We start from the raw sequence: 17,500 nt of genomic DNA, 5'->3' as shown, positions 1-17,500 counted from the left end.
GTATGTGTGTGTGTGTGTGTGTGTTATCATTGCCCTTCATGATAGATAGCAGTAGTAGTAGTAGTAGTAGTAGTAGTAGTAGTAGTAGTAGTAGTAGTAGTAGTAGTAGTAGTAGTAGTAATGACAGCTGTTAACGCCCCCTTCTCCCTAGCCTGTTAGTAGTAGTAGTAGTAGTAGTAGTAGTAGTAGTAGTAGTAGTAGTAGTAGTAGTGACAGCTGTTAACGCTCCCTTCTCCCCAGCCTGTGTCTCAGTACGTGGCAGTTCACGAGGCAGCCGCCCTGGACGCAGCCTCAGGAGAACCCACTGACTTCTTCTCCTCGGAGGTCACCCCGGGCAAGCGGCGCCATGATGGGTGAGTGAGAGAGAGAGGGAGAGAGAGAGGGAGGGAGAGAATGTGTGTGTGTGTGTGAGAGAGGGAGAGAGAGAAAGTGTGTGTGTGTGTGTGTGTGTGTGAGAGAGAGAGAGAGAGAGAGAGAGAGAGAGAGAGAGAGAGAGAGAGAGAGAGAGAGAGAGAGAGAGAGAGAGAGAGAGAGATTTTGCTATTTTGAGAGAAAGAAAGAGAGATAAAAGGAGAAATAAGGATAGAATGAGAGAGAGAGAGAGAGAGAGAGAGAGAGAGAGAGAGAGAGAGAGAGAGAGAGAGAGAGAGAGAGAGAGAGAGAGAGAGACTTAAAGCACTCTTCACTTCTACAGGTACTTCGAAAATGGAGACGGAGGAGGAGGAGGAGGCGGAGGAGGAGGAGGAGGAGGAGGAGGAGGAGGAGGGGGAGGAGGAGGAGGAGGGGGTTCTCTCTCCCCTCCGCCCAGCAAGAGAGTGGGGGGCCTTTTCTCTCCCCCCTACCCTAGTGTGGGGGTGAGCCCAGACCCCCCTGCCCCCCACCCGAGGGAGTACCGCACCCCAGTCCCCCCCGGACGATGAATGGAAGAATATTCACGTGGTAAGTAAGGTCAGGTCAGGTCAGGTCAGGTCAGGTTAGGTTACGTTAGGTTAGGTTAAGTTAGGTTAGGTCAGGTTAAGTTAGGTCAGTCAGTCAGTCAGTCAGCCAGTCAGTCAGTCAGTCAGCCAGCCAGTCAGCCAGTCAGTCAGTCAGTCAGTCAGTCAGTCAGTCAGTCAGTCAGTCAGCCAGACAGTCAGTCAGTCAGTCAGCCAGCCAGTCAGTCAGTCAGTCAGTCAGTCAGTCAGTCAGTCAGCCAGTCAGTCAGTCAGTCAGTCAGTCAGCCAGTCAGTCAGTCAGTCAGTCAGTCAGCCAGTCAGTCAGTCAGTCAGTCAGTCAGTCAGTCAGTCAGTCAGTCAGTCAGTCAGTCAGTCAGTCAGCCAGCCAGCCAGTCAGTCAGCCAGTCAGTCAGTCAGTCAGTCAGTCAGTCAGTCAGTCAGTCAGTCAGTCAGTCAGTCAGTCAGTCTTATATAAAATCAATAATAATAATAATAATAATAATAACAACAACAACAACAACAACAACAACAACAACAACAACAAACAACAAATAGAATACAAAAAATGAAATATATTAATGAACAACCCCTCTCTCTCTCTCTCTCTCTCTCTCTCTCTCTCTCTCTCTCTCTCTCTCTCTCTCTCTCTCTCTCTCTCTCTCTCTCTCTCTCTCTCTCTCTCTCTCTCTCAGATGCTGACATGCATTCTTAGCATGGTAGAGAAAACAAGAAGAGCTTTAACAATATTACAAGAACGAGAAGGAGGAGGAGGAGGAGGAGGAGGAGGAGGAGGAGGAGGAGGAAGACAAGGAGGAGGAGGAGGAGGAGAGGTGAAAAGTCGACAGGAATACGACGCTGAGGTCAGAAGATACGCCGCTGAGTTGGTGGCACAGTCAATAAGGACAACAGAAGAGAGGGTTTCGGAAGTGAAGAGAAAAGCAGGTAAGATCAAGATTAAAGATCAGGGTGGTGGTGGTGGTAGTAGTAGTAGTAGTAGTAGTAGTATATCTGTCATTATTTGTGTTCGTTTTGGCTTCCTTTGGGTTTGCAAGGGTGTAGAAGAAGTTATTGGGGTTTTCAAGGGTGTTTAGGGAGTGTGCAAGAAGTTATTGGGGTTTTCAAGGGTGTTTAGGGAGTGTGCAAGAAGTTATTGGGGTTTTCAAGGGTGTTTAGGGGCTGTGCAAGAAGTTATTGGGGTTTTCAAGGATGTTTAGGGAGTGTGCAAGAAGTTATTGGGGTTTTCAAGGGTGTTTTGGGGCTGTGCAAGAAGTTATTGGGGTTTTCAAGGGCGTTTTGGGGCTGTGCAAGAAGTTATTGGGGTTTTCAAGGGCGTTTTGGGGCTGTGCAAGAAGTTATTGGGGTTTTCAAGGGCGTTTTGGGGCTGTGCAAGAAGTTATTGGGGTTTTCAAGGGTGTTTTGGGGCTGTGCAAGAAGTTATTGGGGTTTTCAAGGGTGTTTAGGGAGTTGTAATGAAAGTTACTAGGATTTTTCAGTGATATTTTGGCCGGTTCTACCAGTAACTATCACAGGAACCAGTAGAACCACCAGAGGAACCCTAAAAACACCCTTAAAAACCCCAAAAACTCATTCGAACCACAAAACCCAAAATACGCGACAAATTTTGCAATACTCTCATTTAAAACCCCTGATATCTACTCTACTGTCTACCTGACGCCCACGCCCTCACGCCCACAGAGGAGGCGGTGTCTGAGGTGCGTAGGGCGGCAGTGGCGGAGGTGCAGCGGGCGGTGGGGGCGGCTGAAGCAAGAGCACAAGAACTGGTAGCAGCGGAAAGAGCGAAAGTAGACGTCCTATTGAGAGAGGTGGGGAGAAGAGACCCTGCAGAACCCCGCATTGATCCCCAGCAGGTTAGTGTGGTAGTAGTAGTAGTAGTAGTAGTAGTTGTAGTAGTAGTAGTAGTAGTAGTAGTTGTAGTTGTAGTTGTAGTAGTACTTGTAATAATGCTATTTTTATTGTTATTGTTGTTGTTGTTGTAAAAGTCATCGTATTATTTGTACTAAGAATTATTGTAGTTATGTTGTTACTACTAATACAACAACTATTACCACTATCACTACAACCTTTACCCCCATTACAACCTCAATTACAACACCTTAACCTTACAAACTTAACAAAAAAAACAGATTCACGACTCCACAACCCTTTTACAACGAACCACAACCATTACAACCCTTTCTACAACCTTTACCCCTTTACAACCTCAATTACAACACCTTAACCTCACAAACTTAACAAAAAAAACAGATACACGACTCCACAATTCTTTTACAACGAACCACAACCATTACAACCTTTTCTACAACCTTTACCCCTTTACAACCTGAATTACAACACCTTAACCTCACAAACTTAACAAAAAAAACCAGGTACATGACTCCACAACCCTTTTACAACGAACCACAACCATTACAACCCTTTCTACAACCCTTACCCCTTTACAACTTCAATTACACCACACATATTTAACAAAAACCCTGATACACGACTCCACAACCCTTTTACAGCGAAACACAACCATTACAACCCTTTCTACAACCTTTACCCCTTTACAACTTCAATTACAACACCTTAACCTCACAAACTTAACAAAAAACCAGGTACACGACTCCACAACCCTTTAACAGCGAACCACAACCATTACAACCCTTTCTACAACCCTTACCCCTTTACAACTTCAATTACACCACACATATTTAACAAAAACACCAGATTCACGACTCCACAACCCTTTTACAACGAACCACATCCATTACAACCCTTTCTACAACCTTTACCCCATTTACAACCTTAATTACAACACCTGGAACTGTCTCTCCTCCCTGTAGGCGTGCTGGAACTGCGGGAGGAAGGCTCATGAAACTTGTAGCGGTTGTAATATAGCGAGGTATTGTGGGCCTTTTTGTCAACACAAGGACTGGGACGGTCATCACAAGGTCTGTTCCCCTGGTCTCTCCTCCTCCTCCTCTTCCTCCTCCTCTTCCTCTTCCTCCACGCCCGCTTCTTCCTCTTCCACGGCCCTCGTTGCTGCTCTCGTGTCCAAAGCTAAGTTTACAAAGTCCATTCCTGATGTTACGAAGGGCGAGTGATTGTTTACTTCTTGTTTACATAGCAGTTGTTTACATGTATGTGTGTGTGAGGGAGGGAGGGATTCTACATGTGTGTGTGTGTGTGTGTGTGTGTGTGTGTGTGTGTGGAAACAAGTACTAAATGCAAACAGCTGCGTGTGTATGTGTGTGTATGAATGTAAACAAGTTGAAACTAAGACAAATTCGCTTGTGAGTGCAAACAAAACAAGGTGATAATTGTAAACAGTCACTGAAGGCAGAGAAAAACACATGGTCAGAGTAAACAAGGCCATGTTTCTGTGTAAACAACTATTTAACGCAACAGAAATATGTAGTGAAAGGTGAAAATTAATACTAGGTAAACAACACAGCCACGTGTGCCAGTGTAAAACAAGCCTGGAAGAGTAAACAAAGCCACGTGTGTCAGTGTAAACAAGTCTGGAAGGTAAACAAAGCCACGTAGTGCCATTGTAAACAAGCCTGGAAGGTAAACAAAAGCCACGTGTGCCAGTGTAAACAAGTCTGGAAGGTAAACAAAGCCACGTGTGCCATTGTAAACAAGTCTGGAAGGTAAACAAAGCCACGTGTGCCAGTGTAAACAAGTCTGGAAGGTAAACAAAGCCACGTGTGCCAGTGTAAACAAGTCTGGAAGGTAAACAAAGCCACGTGTGTCAGTGTAAACAAGTCTGGAAGGTAAAGAAAGCTACGTGTGCCAGTCTAAACAAGTCTGGAAAGTAAACAAAGCCACGTGTGCCAGTGTAAACAAGTCTGGAAGGTAAACAAAGCCACGTGTGCAATTGTAAACAAGCCTGGAAGGTAAAAAAAGCCACGTGTGTCAGTGTAAACAAGTCTGGAAGATAAAGAGTCACGTGATGGGTATAAACAAACTGAAGATAAAACAAGACTACTAGTAAACAAATTTTGGGTGTAAACAAAACCACGTGGTCAGTGTAAACGACCATTAGAGCTAAAAAGCCAATTGACATGTAAACAGACGCTGGATGTAAACAAATCCACGTGGCGAGTGTACAAATGCAAACAAAATGGCGTGACAACTGTAAACAAGAAGTGACGGCAAACAAAACAACATAAACAACGCCAGGAAGTAACGCCACGTGGGGAGTGTAAACAGTGCTATGTCTTGAGTGTAAACAAAGATTTCTGGCAAACAAAAGCAGTTGAAACAAACAAAAATGAACAGAGAGAGTCACATGACGGTGTAAACAAAATAACTTGTTGGAAAAGTGATTCATAAACAAGTGAGGTGCTCTGTAAACAAATAAACAAACAAATAAACAAATAGTCAAAGTAAACAATGGCTATAGAGACACGTTACACAAACAATACAAACAAATATAGCTGTAAACAAAGATGATAAGTGCAAACAAACTTACAAACAGTGTCTAGTAAGGTCAAGATTGCATGTAAACAGTGCCATAGCGTGAATGTAAACAAAAAACAAACATGTAAACAATCCTGCGTGTTGTGTACGAATGTAAACAAGGAAGCTGTAAACAAATTAAACGGGACATGGATAGCGTTACATAATGAACGAAGAAAGTGTAAACAATAATATATCTCGTCACGTGTAATGCAGACAGTGTTGAATGCAAACAAGATGGCACAAAGAGAGAGTATTCATGTCACAGAAGCAAACAATTATCACTACAGAGACGAAAATGTATGCAAACAATATTTAGTGCCGAGAAAATGTAAACAGAAATTATAAACATGAATACTTGGGAGGCGTAGACAGAAATGTAAACAAAACCACATGGTGAATGTAAACAAAACCACGTGGTCAATGTAAACAAAACCACGTGGTCAATGTAAACAAAACCACGTGGTCAATGTAAACAAAACCACGTGGTCAATGTAAACAAAACCACGTGGATAATGTAAACAAAACCACGTGGTCAATGTAAACAAAACCACGTGATGTAAACAAAACCAAAAGAAGGGCCAGTAAGGGAGGTGTAAACACAAAGTAAACAAACAGGTACATGTGCTCAAATGTAAACAAGGCCAGAGTGAAGCTTGTTAGGTGTAAACAAAGCAAACAAAACCAGGTACTAGTGTAAGGAAGGTCATTATATGTAAACAAACAAACGAAATACTGATGTAAGAGAGAGAGAGAGAGAGAGAGAGAGAGAGAGAGAGAGAGAGAGAGAGAGAGAGAGAGAGAGAGAGAGAGAGGCTTAATAAACCAAAGAACTTAGATTAGAGAGAGAGAGAGAGAGAGAGAGAGAGAGAGAGAGAGAGAGAGAGAGAGAGAGAGAGAGAGAGAGAGAGAGTTATATTTGTCTAGTCTGAGATGTCAAAAATAATAATAATAATAATAATAATAATAATGATAATAATAATAAGAAGAAGAAGAAGAAGAAGAAGAAGAAGAAGAATGAGTTTGTTATCATTATTGTTGTCATTATTATTATTATTATTATTATTATTATTATTATTATTATTATTATTATTATTATTATTATTAATATTGTGAGAGGAATAAGAGTTTTCATTTATTTTTATCATTATTATTATTATCGTTATTTTTATCTGAATGTACACACACACACACACACACACACACACACACACACACACACACACACACACACACACACACACACACACACACACGACAGGTACACATAAAGAAGAAAATCATGTACGTTTTTCCAGATTCCCATGTACTCGTACACACACACACACACACACACACACACACACACACACACACACACAGGTTGTATGTTGTGTATATTTTGTCTTGTTGTTATGTAAATAGATAAGTTTTTAAAAAGTTGTTTGTTTAACCTACTACTACTACTACTATTACTACTACTACTACTACTACTACTACTACTATCTAAAGTTGAGGATAAGTGTGTTGAAGTTCAAGTCATAGGAAGGTGGAAATACAGAAGCAGGCAGGGAGTTCCAGAGTTTACCAGAGAAAGGGATGAAAGACTGAGAATACTGGTTAACTCTTGCACTAGGGAGGTGGACAGAATAGTGGTGAAAGACTGAGAATACTGGTTAACTCTTGCACTAGGGAGGTGGACAGAATAGTGGTGAAAGACTGAGAATACTGGTTAACTCTTGCATTAGGGAGGTGGACAGAATAGTGGTGAAAGACTGAGAATACTGGTTAACTCTTGCATTAGGGAGGTGGACAGAATAGTGGTGAAAGACTGAGAATACTGGTTAACTCTTGCATTAGGGAGGTGGACAGAATAGTGGTGAAAGACTGAGAATACTGGTTAACTCTTGCACTAGGGAGGTGGACAGAATAGTGGTGAAAGACTGAGAATACTGGTTAACTCTTGCATTAGGGAGGTGGACAGAATAGTGGTGAAAGACTGAGAATACTGGTTAACTCTTGCATTAGGGAGGTGGACAGAATAGTGGTGAAAGACTGAGAATACTGGTTAACTCTTGCATTAGGGAGGTGGACAGAATAGTGGTGAAAGACTGAGAATACTGGTTAACTCTTGCATTAGGGAGGTGGACAGAATAGTGGTGAAAGACTGAGAATACTGGTTAACTCTTGCATTAGGGAGGTGGACAGAATAGTGGTGAAAGACTGAGAATACTGGTTAACTCTTGCACTAGGGAGGTGGACAGAATAGTGGTGAAAGACTGAGAATACTGGTTAACTCTTGCATTAGGGAGGTGGACAGAACAGTGGTGAGAGAAAGAAGAAGGTGTTGTGCAGCGAGGCCGTGGGAGGAGGGGAGGCATGCAGTTAACAAGATCAGAAGAGCAGTTAGCGTGAAAATAGCGGTAGAAGACAGCTAGAGATGCAACACTGCGGCGGTGAGAGAGAGGCTGAAGACAGTCAGTTAGAGGAGAGGAGTTGTTGAGACTATTACTACTACTACTACTACTACTACTACTACTTTTAAAAGGAGTGTAGGTGTGAGAACATGGCGTCGTTAAAGCATCAAGATGGCTGTCAGTACCGACCGTTAAAAAAAATATATATATATGCTTAAGACCAAATCTAAAATAAGAAAGCTTTAAATAATATCATTTAATATTTTTCCCATTCAGAGACGTAAAGAGAACAAAACGATATTATAAGGTGGAAAAAGTAAATAAATAAAGGTCAAAGAACATGGCGGTGGAAGGAAGACGAAGATGGCGTCATGTGTAGCGTCAAGATGCGACCTACATAAATTACACAAAAAAACACACAAAATAAAGACCAAATTCGACTAAAAACCCTAAAACAACTAAATAAAAACTTCAAATTTAGAAAAACACAAAGAAAACAGCACAAAACAGCAAAATAACCCCCAAAAAATACCTTAGATAGACAAAGATGGCGAATAACGCGCTTCAATATGGCGGCGGGGCGTCACTCTATACCAACCCTCTATGGCAGTGACCGAAGAGTGGCGGCCATCTTTGTTGACAGCGGAGTGGGGAGGACGCCGGGAAAAAGAACCTTAAACTTTTACAATTTTACCTTCACCTGAGGTTCTCCCCGGACAGCTGGCGGTTCTAATTAGTGCACAGAGGTGAGAGGGGCTTGGGGGTGAGGGGAGAGGGGTGATAAAAGCGCGGGGTGAGGAAATATGAGGGGTGATGTCTGACCATGTGTGTGTGCGTGTGTTTGTATGTATGTTGCCTTCCGTTATTTGTCCAGCTTATAGTTATTTTTTGATTTTTTACGTATTTTTTAATCGTATAAGTATTTAACCTCCTCTTCCTCTTCTTCCTCGTCGTTAATCTAATCTGCATATACCGTTATTATTGTTTTTCCTCCTCCAACAACAACAACAACAACAACAACAACAACAGCTTCTCCCTCCCCCGCAGTAATGGGTGACAGTGATGACGAGTTTGAGAGGAGGCGGCGCGACAAATTCCGTGGAGAGCGCTCGGACTACAGTGGAGGCGGAAGAGATAGACGAGAGGACGGGCGGAGGAGCGGCAGGGACGACTGGGGTGACAGGTGGGCCGAGTTGGGGGTGCCTGGGTGAGGGGTACTAGGAATAATGCGTGTTTTTTGTGTTTCTTTGTTTATTTAGACGTTGGGTCGAGTTAAGGGATGAGTTTGGTGACTGGTGGGCCGAGTTGGGGGTGACTGGGTGAGGGGTACTGGGAATAATGCGTGTTTTTTGTGTTTCTTTGTTTATTTAGACGTTGGGTCGAGTTAAGGGATGAGTTTGGTGACTGGTGGGCCGAGTTGGGGGTGACTGGGTGAAGGTTCCTGGGAATAATGCGTGTTTTTTGTGTTTCTTTGTTTATTTAGACGTTGGGTCGAGTTAAGGGACGAGTTTGGTGACTGGTGGGCCGAGTTGGGGGTGATTGGGTGAAAAATGACTTGTTTTTCTTAGTTTTATTTAGTTTAAGTGTGTTTTAGGGACTATTTTAGCGTTTTTAGGTGTTTTTAGGGGTATTTTAGATATATTGAAGCATTTTAGGGATTTTTTGGCATTTTTAGGGATATTTGAGGCATTTTTAGGGCAATTTTAGGGATATTTGAGGCATTTGGGGCATTTTTAGGGATATTTGAGTTTTTTTGGCAATTTTAGGGATATTTGAGGCATTTTAGGGCAATTTTAGGGATGTTTGAGGCATTTGGGGCATTTTTAGGGATATTTGAGGCATTTTAGGGCAATTTTAGGGATGTTTGAGGCATTTGGGCATTTTTAGGGATATTTGAGGCATTTGGGGCAATATTAGGGATATTTGAGGTATTTTAGGGCAATTTTAGGGATATTTGAGGCATTTTAGGGCAATTTGAGGGATATTTTAGTCATTTTAGGGCAATTTTAGGGATATTTGAGGCATTTTAGGGCAATTTTAGGGATATTTGAGGCATTTTAGGGCAATTTTAGGGATATTTGAGGCATTTCGGGCAATTTTAGGGATATTTGGGGCATTTTTAGGGATATTTGAGTTTTTTTGGCAATTTTAGGGATATTTAAGCTTTTGAGGTATTTAAGGATTATTTAGGGATATTTGAGGGTTTTTAGGGATATTTGAGGCATGTTTAGGGATATTTGATGCATTTTTAGGGATATTTTAGGTGTTTTTGGGTATCACGTCATCTTAGGTTAGTTTATGCAGTTGTAAGGGTGTTTTTTGGTGTTTTAAGTAAATTTTAAGGTTTTTTTACATATTCCAATTATTTTAAGGCAATTTTAGGTGTTTTAAGTAAATTTTAAGTTTTTTTAGGTATTGAATTGGTTTTAAGGCAACTTTAGTAAATTTTAAGCTTTTTTAGGTATTTTTTTTTAGGTGTTTTAAGTAAATTTTAACCCTTTTTTTTTACATATTGCAATTATTTTAAGGCAATTTTAAGTGTTTTTACGTAAATTTTAACCCTTTTTTACATATTGCAATTATTTTAAGACAATTTTAGGTGTTTTAAGTAAATTAACCTTTTTTTTATATATTGCAATTATTTTAAGGCAATTTTAGGTGTTTTTAAGTAAATTAACCTTTTTTTTACATATTGCAATTATTTTAAGACAATTTTAGGTGTTTAAGTAAATTTTAACCTTTTTTTACATATTGCAATTATTTTAAGGCAATTTTAAGTGTTTTTACGTAAATTTTAACCCTTTTTTTACATATTCCAATTATTTTAAGACAATTTTAGGTGTTTTAAGTAAATTTTAACCTTTTTTTTAGATATTGCAATTATTTTAAGACAATTTAGGTGTTTTTAAGTAAATTTTAAGTTTTTTACATATTGCAATTATTTTAAGGCAATTTTAGGTGTTTTAAGTAAATTTTAACCTTTTTTTAATATTGCAATTATTTTAAGGCAATTTTAAGTGTTTTTAAGTAAATTTTAACCTTTTTTTACATATTGCAATTATTTTAAGGCAATTTTAAGTGTTTTTAAGTAAATTTTAACCCTTTTTTAATATTGCAATTATTTCAAGGCAATTTTAGGTGTTTTAAGTAAATTTTAACCTTTTTTTTTACATATTTCAATTATTTTAAGGCAATTTTAGGTGTTTTAAGTAAATTTTAACCCTTTTTTAATATTGCAATTATTTTAAGGCAATTTTAGGTGTTTTTAAGTAAATTTTAACCCTTTTTTAATATTGCAATTATTTTAAGGCAATTTTAGGTGTTTTAAGTAAATTTTAACCCTTTTTTTTACATATTGCAATTATTTTAAGGCAATTTTAGGTGTTTTACGTAAATTTTAAGTTTTTTTTACATATTCCAATTATTTTAAGACAATTTTAGGTGTTTTAAGTAAATTTTAACCTTTTTTTAATATTGCAATTATTTTAAGGCAATTTTAGGTGTTTTAAGTAAATTTTAACCCTTTTTTTACATATTGCAATTATTTTAAGGCAATTTTAGGTGTTTTAAGTAAATTTTAACCCTTTTTTACATATTCCAATTATTTTAAGACAATTTTAGGTGTTTTAAGTAAATTTTAAGCTTTTTTTAATATTGCAATTATTTTAAGGCAATTTTAGGTGTTTTTAAGTAAATTTTAACCTTTTTTTTACATATTGCAATTATTTTAAGACAATTTTAGGTGTTTTAAGTAAATTTTAACCCTTTTTTTAATATTCCAATTATTTTAAGGCAATTTTAGGTGTTTTTAAGTAAATTTTAACCTTTTTTTACATATTGCAATTATTTTAAGGCAATTTTAGGTGTTTTTAAGTAAATTTTAACCCTTTTTTTACATATTGCAATTATTTTAAGGCAATTTTAGGTGTTTTAAGTAAATTTTAACCCTTTTTTTACATATTGCAATTATTTTAAGGCAGTTTTAGGTGTTTTTAAGTAAATTTCAAGGCATTCCCAACTTCTTTTACATATTTCAATTATTTTCAAGGTAATTTTGGGTATTTTAAGTGTCTTTCCAGCAAGTAACCCCCCTTCCGCACCCTCCCCCAGGAGCCGAGACGGATGGGGGTCGTGAGAGGGGGTCGTCCCGGAGAGAATATGGCCGCGATTATGGGGGGGGGCGTACCAGGGACAGGTACTCCCCATCTCGGCATGACCTCAGCCCCCCAGTGAAGAGGGTCAGGCAGGACTGGTGAGAGAGAGAGAGAGAGAGAGAGAGAGAGAGAGAGAGAGAGAGAGAGAGAGAGTTTGTATTTATATTTTATCTATTTATTTATTTTTATTTTGTCTTTATTCATTCTTCCCCCTCTTCTTCCCCCCCCCCCCAGGGATGACAGGAGGTATGGAGCCTATGAGGGGGCGGGGCAGCTCCACCCTCCTATGGTGCTTATGCCGCCACTTACGGACAAGACTATGCACACCCCACAGGCCACGGGGCAGCCGCAGGGAGGTGAGTGTGTGTGTGCGAGGCTGTTTGTGTGTGTCTGGGTGAGTGTGTGGGTGTGTGTGTGTGTGCGTGTGGGTGCGCTGACACCTCCCTCACCCACACACTGCACGAAGCACCCCTACACACCCCACACACCCCAAAATAACAACTTTTTCTACCATTTATGAATCTAGTCCTGAAAAAAAATATCTGAATATGTTTGTGTTTGAGGCTGTTTGAGTGAGTCTGAGTGAGTGTGTGGGTGTGTGTGTGTGCGTGTGGGTGCGCTGACACCTCCCTCACCCACACACTGCACGAAGCACCCCTACACACCCCACACACCCCAAAATAACAACTTTTTCTACCATTTATGAATCTAGCCCTGAAAAAAAAAATCTGAATATGTCTGTGTTTGAGGCTGTTTGAGTGAGTCTGAGTGAGTGTGTGGGTGTGTGTGTGTGCGTGTGGGTGCGCTGACACCTCCCTCACCCACACACTGCACGAAGCACCCCTACACACCCCACACACCCCAAAATAACAACTTTTTCTACCATTTATGAATCTAGTTCTGAAAAAAAATATCTGAATATGTCTGTGTTTGAGGCTGTTTGAGTGAGTCTGAGTGAGTGAGTGTGTGGGTGTGTGTGTGTGCGTGTGTTTGCGCTGACACCTCCCTCACCCACACACTGCACGAAGCACCCCTACACACCCCACACACCCCAAAATAACAACTTTTTCTACCATTTATGAATCTAGTTCTGAAAAAAATTATCTGAATATGTCTGTGTTTGAGGCTGTTTGAGTGAGTCTGAGTGAGTGTGTGTGGGTGTGTGTGTGTGCGTGTGGGTGCGCTGACACCTCCCTCACCCACAGACTGCACGAAGCACCCCTACACACCCCACACACCCCAAAATAACAACTTTTTCTACCATTTATGAATCTAGTCCTGAAAAAAATATCTGAATATGTCTGTGTTTGAGGCTGTTTGAGTGAGTCTGAGTGAGTGTGTGGGTGTGTGTGTGTGCGTGTGTGTGCGCTGACACCTCCCTCACCCACACACTGCACGAAGCACCCCTACACACCCCACACACCCCAAAATAACAACTTTTTCTACCATTTATGAATCTAGTTCTGAAAAAAAATATCTGAATATGTCTGTGTTTGAGGCTGTTTGAGTGAGTCTGAGTGAGTGTGTGGGTGTGTGTGTGTGCGTGTGTGTGCGCTGACACCTCCCTCACCCACACACTGCACGAAGCACCCCTACACACCCCACACACCCCAAAATAACAACTTTTTCTACCATTTATGAATCTAGTTCTGAAAAAAAATATCTGAATATGTCTGTGTTTGAGGCTGTTTGAGTGAGTCTGGGTGAGTGTGTGGGTGTGTGTGTGTGCGTGTGGGTGCGCTGACACCTCCCTCACCCACAGACTGGACGAGCTTGGCCCCACGCAGCCCCCAATGATGAATTTCAAGGCGTTCATGGAGCAATGTGATGACTCCATAACAGAGGAGGAGGCGTTGAGGAAGTATTCAGATTACAAGCTTGAATTTAAACGACAACAGCTCAACGAGTTCTTCATCAACCACAAGGAGGAAGAGTGGTGAGTGCTTGGGAGAGTGAGAGTGAGAGGGAGGGTGTAGGAGTGCGTGAGAGAGAGAGAGAGAGAGAGAGAGAGTAGCAGTTTTTGAAAGATTTGCGTGTGTTTTGTGAGAAGTATATTAATAATTTTGAGTCTATGCTGTGTGTGAGAGAGAGAGAGAGAGAGAGAGAGAGAGAGAGAGAGAGAGAGAGAGAGAGAGAGAGAGAGAGAGAGAGAGGGAGGGAGGGAGTGGGAAGGACAGTCAGTCAGTCAGTCAGTTAGTCAGTCAGTCAGTCAGCCAGTCAGTCAGTCAGTCAGTCAATCAGTCAGTCAGCCAGCCAGCCAGCCAGCCAGTCAGTCAGTCAGGGAGATAGACAGATAGATAGATAGATAAACAGATAGACAGATAGATAGACAGACAGGCAGGCAGTGTGGGGCAGAAGCAGACAGTGAAAGAGAAGAAAGAGAGAATATTAAACAGAGGAGATAGAGAAATTCATGATGAAAGACGAGAATATTGAATAAAGAAAGAGAAGATAGAGAAGATTAGAGAACAGAAAAAGAGACATAAAATAGAGAAAATAATGATAGAATAGAAGAAAACAACAAAAATAGAACAGAGAACAAAGAAAACAGTAGGAAACAAGGGGTGACTTAACCAAAACAGACAGACAGTTAAACTAAACTTAGGCGACCCAACAAATAGGCCTATAGCAGACTTCCAGGTAGGCTTAGAGGGAGCCTAGGCCTGCCCCCACTAGCCAGCCAACCTAACGCAACATTTGCCTCTCACAGTGACCACCTCCGCCGCCAAGCCAAGCCAAGACAAACCAAGATTACGAAGCTTCGGAAAATAACCGAAAATCGCGCAAAATGAATATGTCGACCCACACACACTCTGTAGCTAGGACACTGCGCACAATGCAGTGAAAAATGCGTTACGTTACGTTTTTCTTTGCCAAACACGCGCCGCTTAGCTCAGGAACACACAAATGCGAAAAAAAAACGTTTAAATTTTGTGAAAGTTTTTGATCGAAATCTTGCTACCCCCCCGCCATCTGTCCCCCTCCCCCCACGGCCTGGGCGGGCACACAGGTGAGGCCTTGTGTGAGTGGTATGTACACATGCATACACACACACACACGCACACACACACGTACATGGATTAATTTTATAGAGATTTTTTATTGTTTTTTTTTATTTTATTATTATTATTATTATTATTGTTATTATTAAGGTAATTTTCATGATTGCAGAAATATGTAATTGTTATTAGTGTGGCTATTATTGTTATTTTTGTTATTTGTTTTTCCTACTGGCTTTTATATACTGTGGTGCAGGTTATTGCACACACACACACACACACACACACACACACACACACACACACACACACAGAGAGACAGACAGAGAGACAGACAGAGAGACAGACAGACAGACAGATTCATTCACTGCCTTTATGCATAATCTTCTTCTTCTTCTTCTTCTTCTTCTTCTTCTTCTTCTTCTTCTTCTCCTCCTTCTCCTTCTCCTTCTCCTTCTTTTTCTCCTCCTCTCTCTCATCCCTCTTTCATCCACACTCACTGACACACCCACCACCCACTGACAAACACACACACACACACACACACACACACACACACACACACAGAGGGAGAGGGCCAGATATTCACCTTGGGGTACCTCTGTCTCCCCCCACAGGTTCAAGGCTAAATATCACCCAGAGGAGTGTGTGAAGAGGAAGGAGGAGCAACTGGCTAACTTGAAGGTGAGAGAGAGAGAGAGAGAGAGAGAGAGAGAGAGAGAGAGAGAGAGAGAGAGAGAGAGAGACTAACCTAACCTAACCTAACGCAACGAAAAAAAACTCACAAAAAAACATAAAAATTAACGAAAAAAACAAAAAAAAACATTATTACCACCACCACCACCACCACCACATCCTAACCTAACCGTTCACCCCCCTCCCCTCCACCACAGCGGCGAATGTCCACATTTTCCGAGCTGTACTAACGCCATGAAAAAACTCACAAAAAAAAACATAAAAATTAACAAAAAAAAAAACATTATTACCACCACCACCACCACCACCACAGCCTAACCTAACCGTCCACCCCCTCCCCTCCACCACAGCGGCGAATGTCCACATTTTCCGAGCTGTACCACGCTGGCCGTCTTGAAACCATCTCAGTTGACGCCGACCAATCAGATCTCTTGTTGAAGCTCCTGGATTCTGTCGTCATTAAACTGGAGGGCGGCACCGACCTTGACCTCCAAGTGCTAGACCAGGTGGTGGAAGAGGAGCCCCCAAGCCCCCCAGCCACCCCCGGAGCCCTGGATGGTGGGGGAGAGGCAGGGGAGGGTGGAACTGCAGGCGATCAAGAGCAGAAATTATTCGTCTTGGGTGAAGAGTAAGTTTGGGGTGTTTTGGGGTGTTTTTGGGTGTTTTTGGGGTGTATTTGGGGTGTTCTGGGTGTGTATTTGGGTGTATTTGGGGTATTTTTGGGGTGTTTTGCTTTGTTTTGGGTGTTTTGTGTGTTTTTGGGATGTTTTGGGGTGTTTTTGGGTGTTTTTGGGGTGTATTTGGGGTGTTCTGGGTGTGTATTTGGGTGTATTTGGGGTATTTTTGGGGTGTTTTGTGTGTTTTTTGGGATGTTTTGCTGTGTTTTGGGTGTTTTGTGTGTTTTTGTGAGTTTTTGGGGTGTTTTTGGGTGTTTTGGGTGTTTTTTGGGGTGTTTTAGAGTGTTTTTGGTGTGTTTTTGGGTGTTGTGGGGTATTTTGGGTGTTTTTGGGGTGTTTTGGAGTGTTATTTGTGTGTATTAAGGGTGTTTTGGGGTGTTTCAAGGGTGTTTTTGGGTGTTTCAAGGGTGTATTGATGTATTTTTGGGTGTTTTAGGGTGTTTCAAGGGTGTACTGATGTGTTTTGGGGTGTTTCAAGAGTGTACTGATGTGTTTTTCAATGTTGTTTGCATTTCTTTAAATTTTTCTACATATATTTACAATTTATCAATCTATTCTCTCTCTCCTCTCCATCCCCACACACACACGCACACCTCTCTCACTCTCCCTCTCTCTCTCTCTTTCTCCCACAGCTCCGACGAGGGGGGCGACAACGAGGGGGGAGGGGGAGAAGGACCCAGACAGCCCCCTCAAAATGGACATGAGCAATGAACAAAAAGAATTACAGAAAAAAGCAAAAGAATATTTAAAGCAGAAGGGAAGTGACGCAGCAGGGGGCGTAGAAGACGGGGGGTGGTGGAGGTAAGTAGGGGGGTGTGGACGTGTAGGTGGAGGTGGAGAGGTGGTGGAAGTGGTCTGCAAAGTGTTGGGTTAGGTTATATTGGCTCCAGTTGAAGTTGCAAGGGTTTTTAAGGGTGTTTTTAAGGTTCTAGTGGCAGATTAACAATATTTCTACTTTCCAAAGGCTGTAGTTGAAGTTGTAAGGGTTTTTAAGGGTGTTTTTAAGGTTCTAGTGACAGATTAACAATATTTCTACATTCCAAAGGCTGTAGTTGAAGTTGTAAGGGTTTTTAAGGGTGTTTTTAAGGTTCCAGTGGCAGATTAACAATATTTCTACTTTCCAAAGGCTGTAGTTGAAGTTGTAAGGGTTTTTAAGGGTGTTTTTAAGGTTCTAGT

General features: G+C 41.2%; 1 protein-coding gene and 1 long non-coding RNA gene across 5 annotated transcripts in view; both read left to right on the top strand.

Moving 5' to 3' along the window:
- LOC135096315 (uncharacterized) overlaps window positions 1-6,662 on the top strand; it is a 23,950-nt gene extending 17,288 nt beyond the window's left edge. For 3 of the 4 annotated variants that reach the window (XR_010264676.1, XR_010264679.1, XR_010264678.1), the window contains 6 exons: window positions 241-353; window positions 695-939; window positions 1,628-1,877; window positions 2,631-2,803; window positions 3,782-4,379; window positions 4,592-6,662. This is a non-coding gene — a long non-coding RNA (uncharacterized LOC135096315). Of the gene's footprint in view, window positions 1-240; window positions 354-694; window positions 940-1,627; window positions 1,878-2,630; window positions 2,804-3,781; window positions 4,380-4,550 lie in introns of all 4 variants that reach the window. The other variant, XR_010264677.1, reaches the window with a different exon arrangement.
- A 1,737-nt stretch (window positions 6,663-8,399) lies between these two features.
- Window positions 8,400-17,500, top strand: part of LOC135096314 (serrate RNA effector molecule homolog) — an 18,041-nt gene continuing 8,940 nt past the window's right edge. The window contains 11 exon segments of the mRNA XM_063997730.1: window positions 8,400-8,544; window positions 8,846-8,981; window positions 11,909-11,926; window positions 11,928-12,050; window positions 12,187-12,212; window positions 12,215-12,308; window positions 13,715-13,888; window positions 15,569-15,635; window positions 15,998-16,275; window positions 16,957-16,981; window positions 16,983-17,100. Coding sequence (XP_063853800.1) covers window positions 8,848-8,981; window positions 11,909-11,926; window positions 11,928-12,050; window positions 12,187-12,212; window positions 12,215-12,308; window positions 13,715-13,888; window positions 15,569-15,635; window positions 15,998-16,275; window positions 16,957-16,981; window positions 16,983-17,100 — 1,057 coding nt within the window. The 5' untranslated portion in view covers window positions 8,400-8,544; window positions 8,846-8,847.

The sequence above is a fragment of the Scylla paramamosain genome, unplaced genomic scaffold (assembly GCF_035594125.1).
Source record: "Scylla paramamosain isolate STU-SP2022 unplaced genomic scaffold, ASM3559412v1 Contig3, whole genome shotgun sequence".
NCBI lineage: Eukaryota > Metazoa > Arthropoda > Malacostraca > Decapoda > Portunidae > Scylla > Scylla paramamosain.
This window is presented reverse-complemented; position numbering and strand designations above follow the sequence as displayed.